Source organism: Entelurus aequoreus, linkage group LG14 (genome assembly GCF_033978785.1).
Source record: "Entelurus aequoreus isolate RoL-2023_Sb linkage group LG14, RoL_Eaeq_v1.1, whole genome shotgun sequence".
NCBI classification, from domain to species: domain Eukaryota; kingdom Metazoa; phylum Chordata; class Actinopteri; order Syngnathiformes; family Syngnathidae; genus Entelurus; species Entelurus aequoreus.
In genome coordinates, this window is record NC_084744.1 from 5,926,718 (window position 1) to 5,946,719 (window position 20,002).

A 20,002-nucleotide genomic window follows, 5' to 3' on the forward strand; every position below is an offset into this window, starting at 1 on the left:
AAATAAAAAAAAAATGTAAATAAATAAATAACAAAAATTTAAAAAAAAAAGTTTTAAATTATAAAAATACCAAAGCTGAAATGTGGACAAAAGTGTGAAGAACATAAAAGTTCCTTCCAGTTTTCTGTACACGGCCGACTATTTTGCTTCGGACGGCCTGGAGCGAGCTCGTGCAAGTGTACCTAATGTTGTGGCTAACCATTGAACCGCACAACGCATTGCAAACTCACAATTTGCTGCAGCTCCTTTTTGGCGTTGTCTTTCTCGATGGAGACCTGGCGATAAGCTTCGAAAGCTTTGTTGAGCTGGTCTCCGATGTTCCTCTCCATGCCGGGGGCTCCACAATCATCCCCGACACAGCAGACATGGGCCCTGCAAACACACACCACGCCATTAGAACAACACTAATCCATGGAGACAAAACTGTAAAAAATTATACAGAATATAGTGGCCATATTTCATCAAGCACTGACTAAAACTATGAATGGGAACGACTACAACAGGGGTCACCAACGTGGTGCCTGCGGGCACCAGGTAGCCCGTAAGGACCAAATGAGTAGCCCGCTGGCCTGTTCTAAAAATAGCTCAAATAGCAGCACTTACCAGTGCAGTGTTTCCCACACATTCATTTATTTGTGGCGGCCCGCCACGAAAGAATTACGTCCGCCACAAATTACTATTATTATTATTTGTTTATTTTTTTATTTTTTTGTCCTGTCCAGCTTCTCAGGCAAATCATATAGCAGATGTAGATGCCCATATCGGCTGTTCAGATTTACTTTACAAAAGAGAAGTGTAGGATACTTCTCTTGTTGCCTTATTTGTATTTGACTTTTTTGATTGATTGATTGAGACTTTTATTAGTAGGTTGCACAGTGAAGTACATATTCCGTACAATTGACCACTAAATGGTAACACCCGAATAAGTTTTTCAACTTGTTTAAGTCGGGGTCCACTACTGTTTTCTGTTTATTTGTTACTGACTGTGGCAGGACACCTCTAACACTGTTTCACTTTATGTTGCTGGTAAATAATATGGTTGTAGTAGTAGGCTAAAGTAAAATTATTTAGTATGCACTAATTAAGGGGCAGAGCTTTAAGAGACATTTTAGCTTTTATATTTTATAAGATATATTTTTTGTAAGAACCACAATTAATAAATATATTTCAGTGAATAACTTATTGTTCAAATCTGTATATAAATATGTACATAAAGTGTTGTAATTATATTGTAAAATGGATGGATGGACGTTTAAAACAAAACTGTTATTATTAATTAGTAAGTATAAATTTTTTGAGCCTTTTTAGAGAAAATCAAATCATTGTAGTAAATTATGCAAATTACTCGATGATGTCATGGTGACCACGCCCATAGCCACGCCCCCACCGCCACAGGTATCTTGGCAGTTCATGGGAAACACTGCTTGGTCTTCACTTGTTTAAATAAATTCATAATTTTTTTTTACTTTGCTTCTTATAACTTTCAGAAAGACAATTTTAGAGAAAAAATACAACCTTAAAAATGATTTTAGGATTTTCAAACACATATACCTTTTTACCTTTTAAATTCCTTCCTCTCCTTTCCTGACAATTTAAATCAATGTTCAAGAAAATGTATTTTTTTTATTGTAAAGAATAATAAATACATTTTAATCTAATTCTTCAATTTAGCCTCTGTTTTTTCGACGAAGAATATTTGTGAAATATTTCTTCAAACTTATTATGATTAAAATTTTTAAAAAATATTCTGGCAAATCTAGAAAATCTGTAGAATCAAATGTAATTCTTATTTCAAAGTCTTTTGAATTTCTTTTAAAATTTTTGTTTGGGAAACTCTAGAAAACATAATGATTTGTCTTTGTTAGAAATATAGCTTGGTCCAATTTGTTATATATTCTAACAAAGTGCAGATTGGATTTTAATCTATTTAAAACATGTCATCAAAATTCTAAAATTAATCTTAATCAGGAAAAATTACTAATGATTTTCCATAAATTATTTTTTAAATTTTTTCAAAAAAATTCGAATTAGCTAGTTGTTCTCTCCTTTTTTTCCGTTGAATTTTGAATTTTAAAGAGTCGAAATTGAAGATAAACTATGTTTCAAAATTTAATTGTCATTTTTTTCGTGTTTTCTCCTCCTTTAAACCGTTCAATTAAGTGTAAATATCATGAATTATTAATAATAACATAGAGTTAAAGGTAAATTGAGCAAATTGGCTATTTCTGGCAATTTATTTAAGTGTGTATCAAACTGGTAGCCCTTCGCATTAATCACTACCCAAGAAGTAGCTCTTGGGTAGTGTACTATGGGGAATTATAAACAACAACGACATCATCAACTCTAAACGTGCATCTTTGAATAAAACAACTGCCGCAAAGCATGCTGGGAAACACGATTTGGTATATAAATGGTAGTAGACATTTCTAAAGGAGTAACAAAGGCTCCTAATTTGGCTGTGGACGTATGCAGTGTGGGCTTGTCCCGGTACCAAAATGTAGTCCGATACTTTTCGGTACTTTTCTAAATAAAGGGGACCACAAAAAAATGTCATAATTGGCTTCATTTGAACAAAAAATTGAAATGTACATGAAACATATGTTTATTATTGTCATTTAGTCCTTAAATAAAATAGTGAACTTGTCTTTTAGTAGTAAGTAAACAAACAAAGACTCCTAATTAGTCTATGCAGTAACATATTGTGTCATTTATACACCTATTATTTTGTACACATTATGAGGGACAAACTGTAAAAAATGGATTATTCATCCACTTGTTCATTTACTGTTAATATCTGCTTATTTTCTGTTTCGACATGTTCTATCTACACTTCTGTTCAAATGTAATAATCACTTATTCTTCTCTTCTTTGATACTTTGCATTAGTTTTGGATGATACCACACATTTAGGTATCGATGCGATACCAAGTAGTTACAGGATCATACATTGGTCATGTGTCCGGGGACGTATTTCCTGACTTTATGAACATAATATACCTTTTAAGAAAAGGAACGATAAAAAATATCGATGTAATCATAGTAGTATCGACAGATTACGCTCTTGTACTTGGTATCATTACAGTGGATGTCAGGTGTAGATGCACCCATGGCGTTTGTTTACATTGCTATTGTATCCTCCTACGGCGTGTAGTCAAGCATGTTTAGTTATTCCTCGTCCTCCAGTGATAATGCTACTTGTAAGAAACTCGCTTTATTTGTCGCCATTGAGGCCAGGATTAGTGATTTAGAGTACTTTTTAGAGCAAAATGCATAAGTTCTCCCTTTTCTGTCTGCTTGTAAGTACTCTGTGTGTGTGCGCTGCCGAACATGCTGCTCTGCTCGTACAACCAGACAGAGTATAGTACCATTTTTGTGATATTTTGAAAATACAAAAATCCATCTAACCACTGTAGTATTGACAATCTAATGATAGTATACTTGGTATCATTATTGTCGATATTCGTATCAATCCCTTGAGCTCTAGCTTGTGGTTGGCGGTTAGCGTGACCTCCAATGGCGTGTAAAGAAGCATGTTTAGCTATTCCTCGTCCTCCGGTGATAATGCTACTTTGAAGAATAATGTGTTTTATTTGCTGAGTAAGAAGCGGCTTTGCACTGTGAAGGGACGTTAGTGTACCGTTTACATGAACTGATGACCATATAAAATAAAATATAATACAAATTAAAAAATGCCAAATAAAACATAAAAATAAAAATAAAAATAAAAATAAAAATAAAAATAAAAATAAAAATAAAAATAAAAATAAAAATAAAAATAAAAATAAAAATAAAAATAAAAATAAATACAAATAAAAAATAAAATTCCCATACATTGTTTCCGCTCGCAAACTACTTCCATACATTGTTTCCACTCGCAAACTACTTCCATACATTGTTTCCGCTGGCAAACTACTTCCATACATTGTTTCCACTCGCAAACTACTTCCACACATTATTTCCGCTCGCAAACTACTTCCACACATTGTTTCCGCTCGCAAACTACTTCCATACATTGTTTCCACTCGCAAACTACTTCCACACATTGTTTCCACTCGCAAACTACTTCCATACATTGTTTCCGTTCGCAAACTACTTCCATACATTGTTTCCGCTCGCAAACTACTTCCATGCATTGTTTCCGCTCGCAAACTACTTCCATACATTGTTTCCCCTCGCAAACTACTTCCACACATCGTTTCCGCTCGCAAACTACTTCCATACATCGTTTCCGCTCGCAAACTACTTCCATACATTGTCTCCGCTCGCAAACTACTTCCATACATTGTTTCAGCTTGCAAACTACTTCCATACATTGTCTCCGCTCGCAAACTACTTCCATACATTGTTTCTGCTCGCAAACTACTTCCACACATTGTTTCCGCTCGCAAACTACTTCCATACATTGTTTCCGCTCGCAAACTACTTCCATACATTGTTTCCGCTCGCAAACTACTTCCATACATTGTTTCCGCTCGCAAACTACTTCCATACATTGTTTCCGCTCGCAAACTACTTCCATACATTGTTTCCTCTCGCAAACTATTTCCATACATTGTCTCCGCTCGCAAACTACTTCCATACATTGTTTCAGCTCACAAACTACTTCCATACATTGTCTCGGCTCGCAAACTACTTCCATACATTGTTTCCGCTCGCAAACTACTTCCATACATTGTTTCCGCACGCAAACTACTTCCATACATTGTTTCCGCTCGCAAACTACTTCCATACATTGTTTCCCTCGCAAACTACTTCCATACATTGTTTCCGCTGGCAAACTACTTCCATAAATTGTTTCCGTTCACAAACTACTTCCTTACATTGTTTCCGCTCGCAAACTACTTCCATACATTGTTTCCCCTCGCAAACTACTTCCACACATCGTTTCCGCTCGCAAACTACTTCCATACATCGTTTCCGCTCGCAAACTACTTCCATACATTGTCTCCGCTCGCAAACTACTTCCATACATTGTTTCAGCTCGCAAACTACTTCCATACATTGTCTCCGCTCGCAAACTACTTCCATACATTGTTTCCGCTCGCAAACTACTTCCACACATTGTTTCCGCTCGCAAACTACTTCCATACATTGTTTCCGCTCGCAAACTACTTCCATACATTGTTTCCGCTCGCAAACTACTTCCATACATTGTTTCCGCTCGCAAACTACTTCCATACATTGTTTCCGCTCGCAAACTACTTCCATACATTGTTTCCTCTCGCAAACTATTTCCATACATTGTCTCCGCTCGCAAACTACTTCCATACATTGTTTCAGCTCACAAACTACTTCCATACATTGTCTCGGCTCGCAAACTACTTCCATACATTGTTTCCGCTCGCAAACTACTTCCATACATTGTTTCCGCACGCAAACTACTTCCATACATTGTTTCCGCTCGCAAACTACTTCCATACATTGTTTCCGCTCGCAAACTACTTCCATACATTGTTTCCTCTCGCAAACTATTTCCATACATTGTCTCCGCTCGCAAACTACTTCCATACATTGTTTCAGCTCACAAACTACTTCCATACATTGTCTCGGCTCGCAAACTACTTCCATACATTGTTTCCGCTCGCAACCTACTTCCATACATTGTTTCCGCACGCAAACTACTTCCATACATTGTTTCCGCTCGCAAACTACTTCCATACATTGTTTCCCTCGCAAACTACTTCCATACATTGTTTCCGCTGGCAAACTACTTCCATAAATTGTTTCCGTTCACAAACTACTTCCTTACATTGTTTCCGCTCGCAAACTACTTCCATACATTGTTTCCCCTCGCAAACTACTTCCACACATCGTTTCCGCTCGCAAACTACTTCCATACATCGTTTCCGCTCGCAAACTACTTCCATACATTGTCTCCGCTCGCAAACTACTTCCATACATTGTTTCAGCTCGCAAACTACTTCCATACATTGTCTCCGCTCGCAAACTACTTCCATACATTGTCTCCGCTCGCAAACTACTTCCATACATTGTTTCCGCTCGCAAACTACTTCCACACATTGTTTCCGCTCGCAAACTACTTCCATACATTGTTTCCGCTCGCAAACTACTTCCATACATTGTTTCCGCTCGCAAACTACTTCCATACATTGTTTCCGCTCGCAAACTACTTCCATACATTGTTTCCGCTCGCAAACTACTTCCATACATTGTTTCCTCTCGCAAACTATTTCCATACATTGTCTCCGCTCGCAAACTACTTCCATACATTGTTTCAGCTCACAAACTACTTCCATACATTGTCTCGGCTCGCAAACTACTTCCATACATTGTTTCCGCTCGCAAACTACTTCCATACATTGTTTCCGCACGCAAACTACTTCCATACATTGTTTCCGCTCGCAAACTACTTCCATACATTGTTTCCCTCGCAAACTACTTCCATACATTGTTTCCGCTGGCAAACTACTTCCATAAATTGTTTCCGCTCGCAAACTACTTCCATACATTGTTTCTGCTCGCAAACTACTTCCATACATTGTTTCCCCTCGCAAACTACTTCCACACATTGTTTCCGCTCGCAAACTACTTCCACATATTGTTTCCGCTCGCAAACTACTTCCATACATTGTTTCCGTTCGCAAACTACTTCCATACATTGTTTCCCTCGCAAACTACTTCCATACATTGTTTCCGCTGGCAAACTACTTCCATAAATTGTTTCCGCTCGCAAACTACTTCCATACATTGTTTCTGCTCGCAAACTACTTCCATACATTGTTTCCCCTCGCAAACTACTTCCACACATTGTTTCCGCTCGCAAACTACTTCCACATATTGTTTCCGCTCGCAAACTACTTCCATACATTGTTTCCGTTCGCAAACTACTTCCATACATTGTTTCCGCTCGCAAACTACTTCCATACATTGTTTCCTCTCGCAAACTACTTCCATACATTGTTTCCCCACGCAAACTACTTCCACACATTGTTTCCGCTCGCAAACTACTTCCACATATTGTTTCCGCTCGCAAACTACTTCCATACATTGTTTCCGCTCGCAAACTACTTCCATACATTGTTTCCGCTCGCAAACTACTTCCATACATTGTTTCCTCTCGCAAACTACTTCCATACGTTGTTTCTGCTCGCAAACTACTTCCATGCATGGTTTCCGCTCGCAAACTACTTCCATGCATTGTTTCCGCTCGCAAACTACTTCCATACATTTTTTCCGCTGGCAAACTACTTCCATACATCGTTTCCGCTCGCAAACTAATTCCATACATCGTTTCCGCTCGCAAACTACTTCCATACATCGTTTCCGCTCGCAAACTACTTCCATGCATTGTTTCCGCTCGCAAACTACTTCCATACATTTTTTCCGCTGGCAAACTACTTCCATGCATTGTTTCCGCTCGCAAACTAATTCCATACATCGTTTCCGCTCGCAAACTACTTCCATACATCGTTTCCGCTCGCAAACTACTTCTATACATTGTCTCCGCTGGCAAACTACTTCCATACATTGTTTCAGCTCGCAAACTACTTCCATGCATTGTCTCCGCTCGCAAACTACTTCCATACATTGTTTCAGCTCGCAAACTACTTCCATACATTGTCTCCGCTCGCAAACTACTTCCATACATTGTTTCCGCTCGCAAACTACTTCCATACATTGTTTCCGCTCGCAAACTACTTCCATGCATTGTTTCCGCTCACAAACTACTTCCATACATTTTTTCCGCTGGCAAACTACTTCCATACATCGTTTCCGCTCGCAAACTAATTCCATACATTGTTTCCGCTCGCAAACTACTTCCATGCATTGTTTCCGCTCGCAAACTACTTCCATACATTTTTTCCGCTGGCAAACTACTTCCATACATCGTTTCCGCTCGCAAACTACTTCCATACATTGTTTCCGCTCGCAAACTACTTCCATATATTGTTTCCACTCGCAAACTACTTCATGCATTGTTTCCACTCGCAAACTACTTCCATACATTGTTTCCGCTCGCAAACTACTTCCATGCATTGTTTCCACTCGCAAACTACTTCCATACATTGTTTCCGCTCGCAAACTACTTCCATACATTGTTTGCCGCTCTCAAACTACTTCCATACATTGTTTCCGCTCGCAAACTACTTCCATACATTGTTTCCGCTCGCAAACTACTTCCATGCATTGTTTCCGCTGGCAAACTACTTCCATACATTGTTTCCACTCGCAAACTACTTCCATATATTGTTTCCACTCGCAAACTACTTCATGCATTGTTTCCGCTCGCAAACTACTTCCATACATTTTTTCCGCTGGCAAACTACTTCCATACATCGTTTCCGCTCGCAAACTAATTCCATACATCGTTTCCGCTCGCAAACTACTTCCATACATCGTTTCCGCTCGCAAACTACTTCCATACATCGTTTCCGCTCGCAAACTACTTCCATGCATTGTTTCCGCTCGCAAACTACTTCCATACATTGTTTCCTCTCGCAAATTTCTTCCATACATTGTCTCCGCTCGCAAACTACTTCCATACATTGTCTCCGCTCGCAATTATTGTTTATTATCAATAGCACTATTTCTATTGGTATTCATATTGCTCCATTTTTAGTGTAATAATGCTCATTGTCATTTCTGTATTTTTTTTTTTGAAATTTTCGCTAACTGCTTATTTGCTATTACTTTTACCATCATATTTGTACATGTCGTATTTGCTGATGTTGCTCTGTTGTTGTTGTTGGTGTGTTTGCTGTTGTTGTTTTTGTCTCTCTGTCTAATCCCCCTCTTGTCCCCACAATTCCCCCCTCTGTCTTCCTTTTTCTCTCTTTCTATCCCCTCCTGCTCCGGCCCGGCTGCACCAAATGATAATATAAATACATTTAATAAAGTCAAAATACAAGTAAGGCAACAAGAGAAGTATCCTACACTTCTCTTTTGTAAAGTAAATCTGAACAGCCGATATGGGCATCTACATCAACTATATGATTTGCCTGAGAAGCTGGGCAGGACATTATAAAAAAAAAAAAAAAGAAAAAAAAAAAAAAGAAAAAAAACTACTTCCATACATTGTTTCCGCTCGCAAACTACTTCCATACATTGTTTCCGCTCGCAAACTACTTCCATACATTGTTTCCGCTCGCAAACTACTTCCATACATTGTTTCCGCTCGCAATCTACTTCCATACATTGTTTCCGCTGGCAAACTACTTCAATAAATTGTTTCAGCTCGCAAACTACTTCCATACATTGTTTCCGCTCGCAAACTACTTCCATACATTGTTTCAGCTCACAAACTACTTCCATACATTGTTTCCGCTCGCAAACTACTTCCATACATTGTCTCCGCTCGCAAACTACTTCCATACATTGTCTCCGCTCGCAAACTACTTCCATACATTGTCTCCGCTCGCAAACTACTTCCATACATTGTTTCCGCTCGCAAACTACTTCCACACATTGTTTCCCCTCGCAAACTACTTCCACACATTGTTTCCGCTCGCAAACTACTTCCATAAATTGTTTCCGCTCGCAAACTACTTCCATACATTGGTTCCGCTCGCAAACTACTTCCATGCATTGTTACTGCTCGCAAACTACTTCCATACATTGTTTCTGCTCGCAAACTACTTCCATACATTGTTTCCGCTCGCAAACTACTTCCATACATTGTTTCTGCTCGCAAACTACTTCCATACATTGTTTCCGCTCGCCAACTACTTCCATGCATTGTTACTGCTCGCAAACTACTTCCATACATTGTTTCTGCTCGCAAACTACTTCCATACATTGTTTCCGCTCGCAAACTACTTCCATACATTGTTTCTGCTCGCAAACTACTTCCATACATTGTTTCCGCTCGCCAACTACTTCCATGCATTGTTACTGCTCGCAAACTACTTCCATGCATTGTTTCCGCTCGCAAACTACTTCCATGCATTGTTTCCGCTCGCAAACTACTTCCATACATGTTTTCCGCTGGCAAACTACTTCCATACATCGTTTCCGCTCGAAAACTACTTCCATACATTGTTTCCGCTCGCAAACTACTTCCATGCATTGTTTCCGCTCGCAAACTACTTCCATACATGTTTTCCGCTGGCAAACTACTTCCATACATCGTTTCCGCTCGCAAACTAATTCCATACATCGTTTCCGCTCGCAAACTACTTCCATACATTGTTTCCGCTCGCAAACTACTTCCATACATTGTTTCCGCTCGCAAACTACTTCCATACATTGTTTCCGCTCGCAAACTACTTCCATACATTGTTTCCGCTCGCAAACTACTTCCATACATTGTTTCCGCTCGCAAACTACTTCCATACATTGTTTCCGCTCGCAAACTACTTCCATACATTGTTGCCGCTCGCCAACTACTTCCATGCATTGTTACCGCTCGCAAACTACTTCTATGCATTGTTACTGCTCGCAAACTACTTCCATAAATTGTTTCTGCTCGCAAACTACTTCCATACATTGTTTCCGCTCGCAAACTACTTCCATACATTGTTTCAGCTCGCAAACTACTTCCATACATTCTTTCCGCTCGCAAACTACTTCCATACATTTTTTCCGCTGGCAAACTACTTCCATACATCGTTTCCGCTCGCAAACTACTTCCATACATTGTTTCCGCTCGCAAACTACTTCCATACATTGTTTCCGCTCGCAAACTACTTCCATACATTGTTTCCGCTCGCCAACTACTTCCATGCATTGTTACCGCTCGCAAACTACTTCCATACATTGTTTCTGCTCGCAAACTACTTCCATACATTGTTTCCGCTCGCAAACTACTTCCATACATTGTTTCCGCTCGCAAACTACTTCCATACATTGTTTCCGCTCGCAAACTACTTCCATATATTGTTTCCACTCGCAAACTACTTCCATGCATTGTTTCCACTCGCAAACTACTTCCATACATTGTTTCCGCTCGCAAACTACTTACATACATTGTTTGCCGCTCTCAAACTACTTCCATACATTGTTTCCACTCGCAAACTACTTCCATACATTGTTTCTGCTCGCAAACTTTTTTAGCAAAAACACCTCTAGACAGGCAAGAAGACCCGATTGGAAATGTGTAGGGATGTTGAGATGAGGAATAAAGACAGCAACTAATAACTTGAATATCAATAATGACTGTATAATGTAATAAATACACACACGCGCACACACACACATTAACACACACTTTCATAAGCTGAGAAATCAAAAATGGCATATGTGCCATAATTTCATACATTGTTTCCACTCGCAAACTACTTCCATGCATTGTTTCCACTCGCAAACTACTTCCATACATTGTTTCCGCTCGCAAACTACTTACATACATTGTTTCCGCTCGCAAACTACTTCCATGCATTGTTTCCGCTCGCAAACTACTTCCATACATTGTTTCTGCTCGCAAACTTTTTTAGAAAAAACACCTCTAGACAGGCAAGAAGACCCGATTGGAAATGTGTAGGGATGTTGAGATGAGGAATAAAGACAGCAACTAATAACTTGAATATCAATAATGACTGTATAATGTAATAAATACACACACGCGCACACACACACATTAACACACACTTTCATAAGCTGAGAAATCAAAAATGGCATATGTGCCATAATTTCATACATTGTTTCCACTCGCAAACTACTTCCATACATTGTTTCCGCTCGCAAACTACTTCCAGACATTGTTTCCGCTCGCAAACTACTTCCATACATTGTTTGCCGCTCTCAAACTACTTCCATACATTGTTTCCACTCGCAAACTACTTCCATACATTGTTTCCGCTCGCAAACTACTTCCATACATTGTTTCCGCTCGCAAACTACTTCCATGCATTGTTTCCGCTCGCAAACTACTTCCATACATTGTTTCTGCTCGCAAACTTTTTTAGCAAAAACACCTCTAGACAGGCAAGAAGACCAGATTGTAAATGTGTAGGGATGTTGAGATGAGGAATAAAGACAGCAACTAATAACTTGAATATCAATAATGACTGTATAATGTAATAAATACACACACGCGCACACACACACATTAACACACACTTTCATAAGCTGAGAAATCAAAAATGGCATATGTGCCATAATTTCATACATTGTTTCCACTCGCAAACTACTTCCATGCATTGTTTCCACTCGCAAACTACTTCCATACATTGTTTCCGCTCGCAAACTACTTACATACATTGTTTGCCGCTCTCAAACTACTTCCATACATTGTTTCCGCTCGCAAACTACTTCCATACATTGTTTCCGCTCGCCAACTACTTCCATGCATTGTTACCGCTCGCAAACTACTTCCATACATTTTTTCTGCTCGCAAACTACTTCCATACATTGTTTCCGCTCGCAAACTACTTCCATACATTGTTTCCGCTCGCAAACTACTTCCATACATTGTTTCCGCTCGCAAACTACTTCCATATATTGTTTCCACTCGCAAACTACTTCCATGCATTGTTTCCACTCGCAAACTACTTCCATACATTGTTTCCGCTCGCAAACTACTTACATACATTGTTTGCCGCTCTCAAACTACTTCCATACATTGTTTCCACTCGCAAACTACTTCCATACATTGTTTCTGCTCGCAAACTTTTTTAGCAAAAACACCTCTAGACAGGCAAGAAGACCCGATTGGAAATGTGTAGGGATGTTGAGATGAGGAATAAAGACAGCAACTAATAACTTGAATATCAATAATGACTGTATAATGTAATAAATACACACACGCGCACACACACACATTAACACACACTTTCATAAGCTGAGAAATCAAAAATGGCATATGTGCCATAATTTCATACATTGTTTCCACTCGCAAACTACTTCCATGCATTGTTTCCACTCGCAAACTACTTCCATACATTGTTTCCGCTCGCAAACTACTTACATACATTGTTTCCGCTCGCAAACTACTTCCATGCATTGTTTCCGCTCGCAAACTACTTCCATACATTGTTTCTGCTCGCAAACTTTTTTAGCAAAAACACCTCTAGACAGGCAAGAAGACCCGATTGGAAATGTGTAGGGATGTTGAGATGAGGAATAAAGACAGCAACTAATAACTTGAATATCAATAATGACTGTATAATGTAATAAATACACACACGCGCACACACACACATTAACACACACTTTCATAAGCTGAGAAATCAAAAATGGCATATGTGCCATAATTTCATACATTGTTTCCACTCGCAAACTACTTCCATACATTGTTTCCGCTCGCAAACTACTTCCATACATTGTTTGCCGCTCTCAAACTACTTCCATACATTGTTTCCACTCGCAAACTACTTCCATACATTGTTTCCGCTCGCAAACTACTTCCATACATTGTTTCCGCTCGCAAACTACTTCCATGCATTGTTTCCGCTCGCAAACTACTTCCATACATTGTTTCTGCTCGCAAACTTTTTTAGCAAAAACACCTCTAGACAGGCAAGAAGACCCGATTGGAAATGTGTAGGGATGTTGAGATGAGGAATAAAGACAGCAACTAATAACTTGAATATCAATAATGACTGTATAATGTAATAAATACACACACGCGCACACACACACATTAACACACACTTTCATAAGCTGAGAAATCAAAAATGGCATATGTGCCATAATTTCATACATTGTTTCCACTCGCAAACTACTTCCATGCATTGTTTCCACTCGCAAACTACTTCCATACATTGTTTCCGCTCGCAAACTACTTACATACATTGTTTGCCGCTCTCAAACTACTTCCATACATTGTTTCCGCTCGCAAACTACTTCCATACATTGTTTCCGCTCGCCAACTACTTCCATGCATTGTTACCGCTCGCAAACTACTTCCATACATTTTTTCTGCTCGCAAACTACTTCCATACATTGTTTCCGCTCGCAAACTACTTCCATACATTGTTTCCGCTCGCAAACTACTTCCATACATTGTTTCCGCTCGCAAACTACTTCCATATATTGTTTCCACTCGCAAACTACTTCCATGCATTGTTTCCACTCGCAAACTACTTCCATACATTGTTTCCGCTCGCAAACTACTTACATACATTGTTTGCCGCTCTCAAACTACTTCCATACATTGTTTCCACTCGCAAACTACTTCCATACATTGTTTCTGCTCGCAAACTTTTTTAGCAAAAACACCTCTAGACAGGCAAGAAGACCCGATTGGAAATGTGTAGGGATGTTGAGATGAGGAATAAAGACAGCAACTAATAACTTGAATATCAATAATGACTGTATAATGTAATAAATACACACACGCGCACACACACACATTAACACACACTTTCATAAGCTGAGAAATCAAAAATGGCATATGTGCCATAATTTCATACATTGTTTCCACTCGCAAACTACTTCCATGCATTGTTTCCACTCGCAAACTACTTCCATACATTGTTTCCGCTCGCAAACTACTTACATACATTGTTTCCGCTCGCAAACTACTTCCATGCATTGTTTCCGCTCGCAAACTACTTCCATACATTGTTTCTGCTCGCAAACTTTTTTAGCAAAAACACCTCTAGACAGGCAAGAAGACCCGATTGGAAATGTGTAGGGATGTTGAGATGAGGAATAAAGACAGCAACTAATAACTTGAATATCAATAATGACTGTATAATGTAATAAATACACACACGCGCACACACACACATTAACACACACTTTCATAAGCTGAGAAATCAAAAATGGCATATGTGCCATAATTTCATACATTGTTTCCACTCGCAAACTACTTCCATACATTGTTTCCGCTCGCAAACTACTTCCAGACATTGTTTCCGCTCGCAAACTACTTCCATACATTGTTTGCCGCTCTCAAACTACTTCCATACATTGTTTCCACTCGCAAACTACTTCCATACATTGTTTCCGCTCGCAAACTACTTCCATACATTGTTTCCGCTCGCAAACTACTTCCATGCATTGTTTCCGCTCGCAAACTACTTCCATACATTGTTTCTGCTCGCAAACTTTTTTAGCAAAAACACCTCTAGACAGGCAAGAAGACCCGATTGGAAATGTGTAGGGATGTTGAGATGAGGAATAAAGACAGCAACTAATAACTTGAATATCAATAATGACTGTATAATGTAATAAATACACACACGCGCACACACACACATTAACACACACTTTCATAAGCTGAGAAATCAAAAATGGCATATGTGCCATAATTTCATACATTGTTTCCACTCGCAAACTACTTCCATGCATTGTTTCCACTCGCAAACTACTTCCATACATTGTTTCCGCTCGCAAACTACTTACATACATTGTTTGCCGCTCTCAAACTACTTCCATACATTGTTTCCACTCGCAAACTACTTCCATACATTGTTTCCGCTCGCAAACTACTTCCATACATTGTTTCCGCTCGCAAACTACTTCCATGCATTGTTTCCGCTCGCAAACTACTTCCATACATTGTTTCTGCTCGCAAACTTTTTTAGCAAAAACACCTCTAGACAGGCAAGAAGACCCGATTGGAAATGTGTAGGGATGTTGAGATGAGGAATAAAGACAGCAACTAATAACTTGAATATCAATAATGACTGTATAATGTAATAAATACACACACACGCACACACACACATTAACACACACTTTCATAAGCTGAGAAATCAAAAATGGCATATGTGCCATAATTTCATACATTGTTTCCACTCGCAAACTACTTCCATACATTGTTTCCGCTCGCAAACTACTTCCAGACATTGTTTCCGCTCGCAAACTACTTCCATACATTGTTTGCCGCTCTCAAACTACTTCCATACATTGTTTCCACTCGCAAACTACTTCCATACATTGTTTCCGCTCGCAAACTACTTCCATACATTGTTTCCGCTCGCAAACTACTTCCATGCATTGTTTCCGCTCGCAAACTACTTCCATACATTGTTTCTGCTCGCAAACTTTTTTAGCAAAAACACCTCTAGACAGGCAAGAAGACCCGATTGGAAATGTGTAGGGATGTTGAGATGAGGAATAAAGACAGCAACTAATAACTTGAATATCAATAATGACTGTATAATGTAATAAATACACACACGCGCACACACACACATTAACACACACTTTCATAAGCTGAGAAATCAAAAATGGCATATGTGCCATAATTTCATACATTGTTTCCACTCGCAAACTACTTCCATACATTGCTTCCGCTCGCAAACTACTTCCAGACATTGATTCCGCTGGCAAACTACTTCCATACATTGTCCCCGCTCGCAAACTACTTCCACACATTGTTTCCGCTCGCAAACTACTTCCATACATTGTTTCCGCTCGCAAACTACTTCCATACATTGTTTCCGCTCGCAAACTACTTTAGCAAAAAAGTCCTCCAGACAGGCAAGAAGACGTTAGTGTGATAAATGTGAGTAAAAGTACCCAAAGTGTCCAAAGTTGCGTATAGTTAACAACAATAACAACAATCCCTCGCGCCGCCGCCGTCACGGCTGCCTACCTTGGTCGCGGTGCCTGTAGAAGTCCGGGTTAGCGTGCGGGCGACATGTTGTTGTTGCAACACACGAGCAGGGCCGAGTGAGGGGTCGCTGAGGAAATGTCGAAGATTGTTTTTTGAATTTTGACACAGACTTAGCCTACTTTGCGGACCTGGGAACTTCCCTCGGGGAATCCCCGCCGCTCCGCGCACTTCCGCCTTGGAGAGCGCCGGCCAATCAGCGCGCGGTGTGGCGGGACCGGCAGCCCGCTGCGGAGGTTGGCCCCGCCCACATGTCTGCTGTGTGAAACTGAAGCACAACAATTCTGCTTCTTTATTTCTCCTTTTTTGCATGCGGAAGACATTTCAATGTAGACATTTCTCTCAAATGTTGGGCTTGTGTCACCTCTGGTTGAATGTGTCGCTCAATAAAAATGTATTTTAGTTCCACGCACAATCCTGACATGTACATTATTGCGCAATGTCCAAGTTCAACTCGGTTCATTAGTTTATTTCATTCATAAAATCAAACAATGGAGGGGGAAAAATTAACAATGAACACAGCATTAAAGTCAATTACTAATAAAAAGGAGCGGAAAGAAGTTAAAAGCTTAGAATATCTGCTTCCTTATCTCACAAATACAACAATTGACTTCATAGCCATATTTTCATTTTAAAACAATTAAAACAATAATGAAGACTCAGTCATATCTTTTCATTATTGTGATTTGTACATGTGTTGAACACAGGAAGAGATTTATATTGTTTTATTACACTATCGAGTTTGCAGTGATGGGCAAGCTACTTGGAAAATGTAGCAAGCTAAGCGACAAGTTACTCTCCATGAAATGTAACTAAGTTACAAGTTACTCTCCATTAAATGTAACTAAGCTACAAGTTACTCTCCATTAAATGTAACTAAATTACAAGTTACTCTTCATTAAATGTAACTAAGTTACAAGTTACTCTCCATTAAATTTAACTAAGTTACAAGTTACTCTCCATTAAATGTAACTAAGCTACAAGTTACTCTCCATTAAATGTAACTAAGCTACATGTTACTCTCCATTAAATGTAACTAAGCTACAAGTTACTCTCCATTAAATGTAACTAAGTTACAAGTTACTCTTCATCAAATGTAACTAAGTTACAAGTTACTCTCCATTAAATTTAACTAAGTTACAAGTTACTCTCCATTAAATGTAACTAAGCTACAAGTTACTCTCCATTAAATGTAACTAAGCTACACGTTACTCTCCATTAAATGTAACTAAGCTACAAGTTACTCTCCATTAAATGTAACTAAGCTACAAGTTACTCTCCATTAAATGTAACTAAGTTACAAGTTACTCTCCATTAAATGTAACTAAGTTACAAGTTACTCTCCATTAAATGTAACTAAGCTACAAGTTACTCTCCATTAAATGTAACTAAGCTACAAGTTACTCTCCATTAAATGTAACTAAGCTACAAGTTACTCTCCATTAAATGTAACTAAGTTACAAGTTACTCTCCATTAAATGTAACTAAGTTACAAGTTACTCTCATTAAATGTAACTAAGTTACAAGTTACTCTCAATTCAATGTAACTAAGTTACAAGTTACTCTCCATTAAATGTAGCTAAGCTATAAATTACTCTCCATTAAATGTAACTAAACCACAAGTTACACTCCATTAAATGTAACTATGCTAAAAGTTACTTTCCATTGAATGTAACTGAACAACAAGTTAAACCCCATTAAATGTAACTGAACTACAAGTAACTCTCCATTAAATGTAACTAAGCTCCAAGTTACTCTCCATTAAATGTAATTAAGAAACAAGTTACTCTCCATTAAATGTAACGAAGCCACAAGATACTCTGCATTAAATGTAACTAAGCTACAAGTTACTCTCCATTAAATGTAGCTAGGCTACAAATTACTCTCCATTAAATGTAACTAAACTAAAAGTTACTCTCCATTAAATGTAGCTAAGCTACAAGTTACTCTGCATTAAATGTAACTAAGCTACAAGTTACTCTCCATTAAATGTAACTAAGCTACACGTTACTCTCCATTAAATGTAACTAAGCTACAAGTTACTCTCCATTAAATGTAACTAAGCTACAAGTTACTCTCCATTAAATGTAACTAAGTTACAAGTTACTCTCCATTAAATGTAACTAAGTTACAAGTTACTCTCCATTAAATGTAACTAAGCTACAAGTTACTCTCCATTAAATGTAACTAAGCTACAAGTTACTCTCCATTAAATGTAACTAAGCTACAAGTTACTCTCCATTAAATGTAACTAAGTTACAAGTTACTCTCCATTAAATGTAACTAAGTTACAAGTTACTCTCATTAAATGTAACTAAGTTACAAGTTACTCTCAATTCAATGTAACTAAGTTACAAGTTACTCTCCATTAAATGTAGCTAAGCTATAAATTACTCTCCATTAAATGTAACTAAACCACAAGTTACACTCCATTAAATGTAACTATGCTAAAAGTTACTTTCCATTGAATGTAACTGAACAACAAGTTAAACCCCATTAAATGTAACTGAACTACAAGTAACTCTCCATTAAATGTAACTAAGCTCCAAGTTACTCTCCATTAAATGTAATTAAGAAACAAGTTACTCTCCATTAAATGTAACGAAGCCACAAGATACTCTGCATTAAATGTAACTAAGCTACAAGTTACTCTCCATTAAATGTAGCTAGGCTACAAATTACTCTCCATTAAATGTAACTAAACTAAAAGTTACTCTCCATTAAATGTAGCTAAGCTACAAGTTACTCTGCATTAAATGTAACTAAGCTACAAGTTACTCTCCATTAAATGTAACTAAGCTACACGTTACTCTCCATTAAATGTAACTAAGCTACAAGTTACTCTCCATTAAATGTAACTAAGCTACAAGTTACTCTCCATTAAATGTAACTAAGTTACAAGTTACTCTCCATTAAATGTAACTAAGTTACAAGTTACTCTCCATTAAATGTAACTAAGCTACACGTTACTCTCCATTAAATGTAACTAAGCTACAAGTTACTCTCCATTAAATGTAACTAAGCTACAAGTTACTCTCCATTAAATGTAACTAAGTTACAAGTTACTCTCCATTAAATGTAACTAAGTTACAAGTTACTCTCATTAAATGTAACTAAGTTACAAGTTACTCTCAATTCAATGTAACTAAGTTACAAGTTACTCTCCATTAAATGTAGCTAAGCTATAAATTACTCTCCATTAAATGTAACTAAACCACAAGTTACACTCCATTAAATGTAACTATGCTAAAAGTTACTTTCCATTGAATGTAACTGAACAACAAGTTAAACCCCATTAAATGTAACTGAACTACAAGTAACTCTCCATTAAATGTAACTAAGCTCCAAGTTACTCTCCATTAAATGTAATTAAGAAACAAGTTACTCTCCATTAAATGTAACGAAGCCACAAGATACTCTGCATTAAATGTAACTAAGCTACAAGTTACTCTCCATTAAATGTAGCTAGGCTACAAATTACTCTCCATTAAATGTAACTAAACTAAAAGTTACTCTCCATTAAATGTAGCTAAGCTAC

General features: G+C 38.2%; 1 protein-coding gene across 3 annotated transcripts in view; it reads right to left on the reverse strand.

Annotated features, from left to right (window-relative positions):
- The window catches only part of LOC133665232 (TRAF family member-associated NF-kappa-B activator-like), a 58,541-nt gene extending 41,905 nt beyond the window's left edge, over window positions 1–16,636 (reverse strand). For all 3 annotated transcript variants that reach the window (XM_062070484.1, XM_062070483.1, XM_062070482.1), the window contains exons 1-2: window positions 16,447–16,636; window positions 231–372 (exon numbers count right to left, since the gene is read on the reverse strand). In XM_062070484.1, coding sequence (XP_061926468.1) covers window positions 231–329 — 99 coding nt within the window. In that variant the 5' untranslated portion in view covers window positions 330–372; window positions 16,447–16,636. The remainder of the gene's footprint in view (window positions 1–230; window positions 373–16,446) is intronic.
- Between the last annotated feature and the right edge of the window lie 3,366 nt (window positions 16,637–20,002).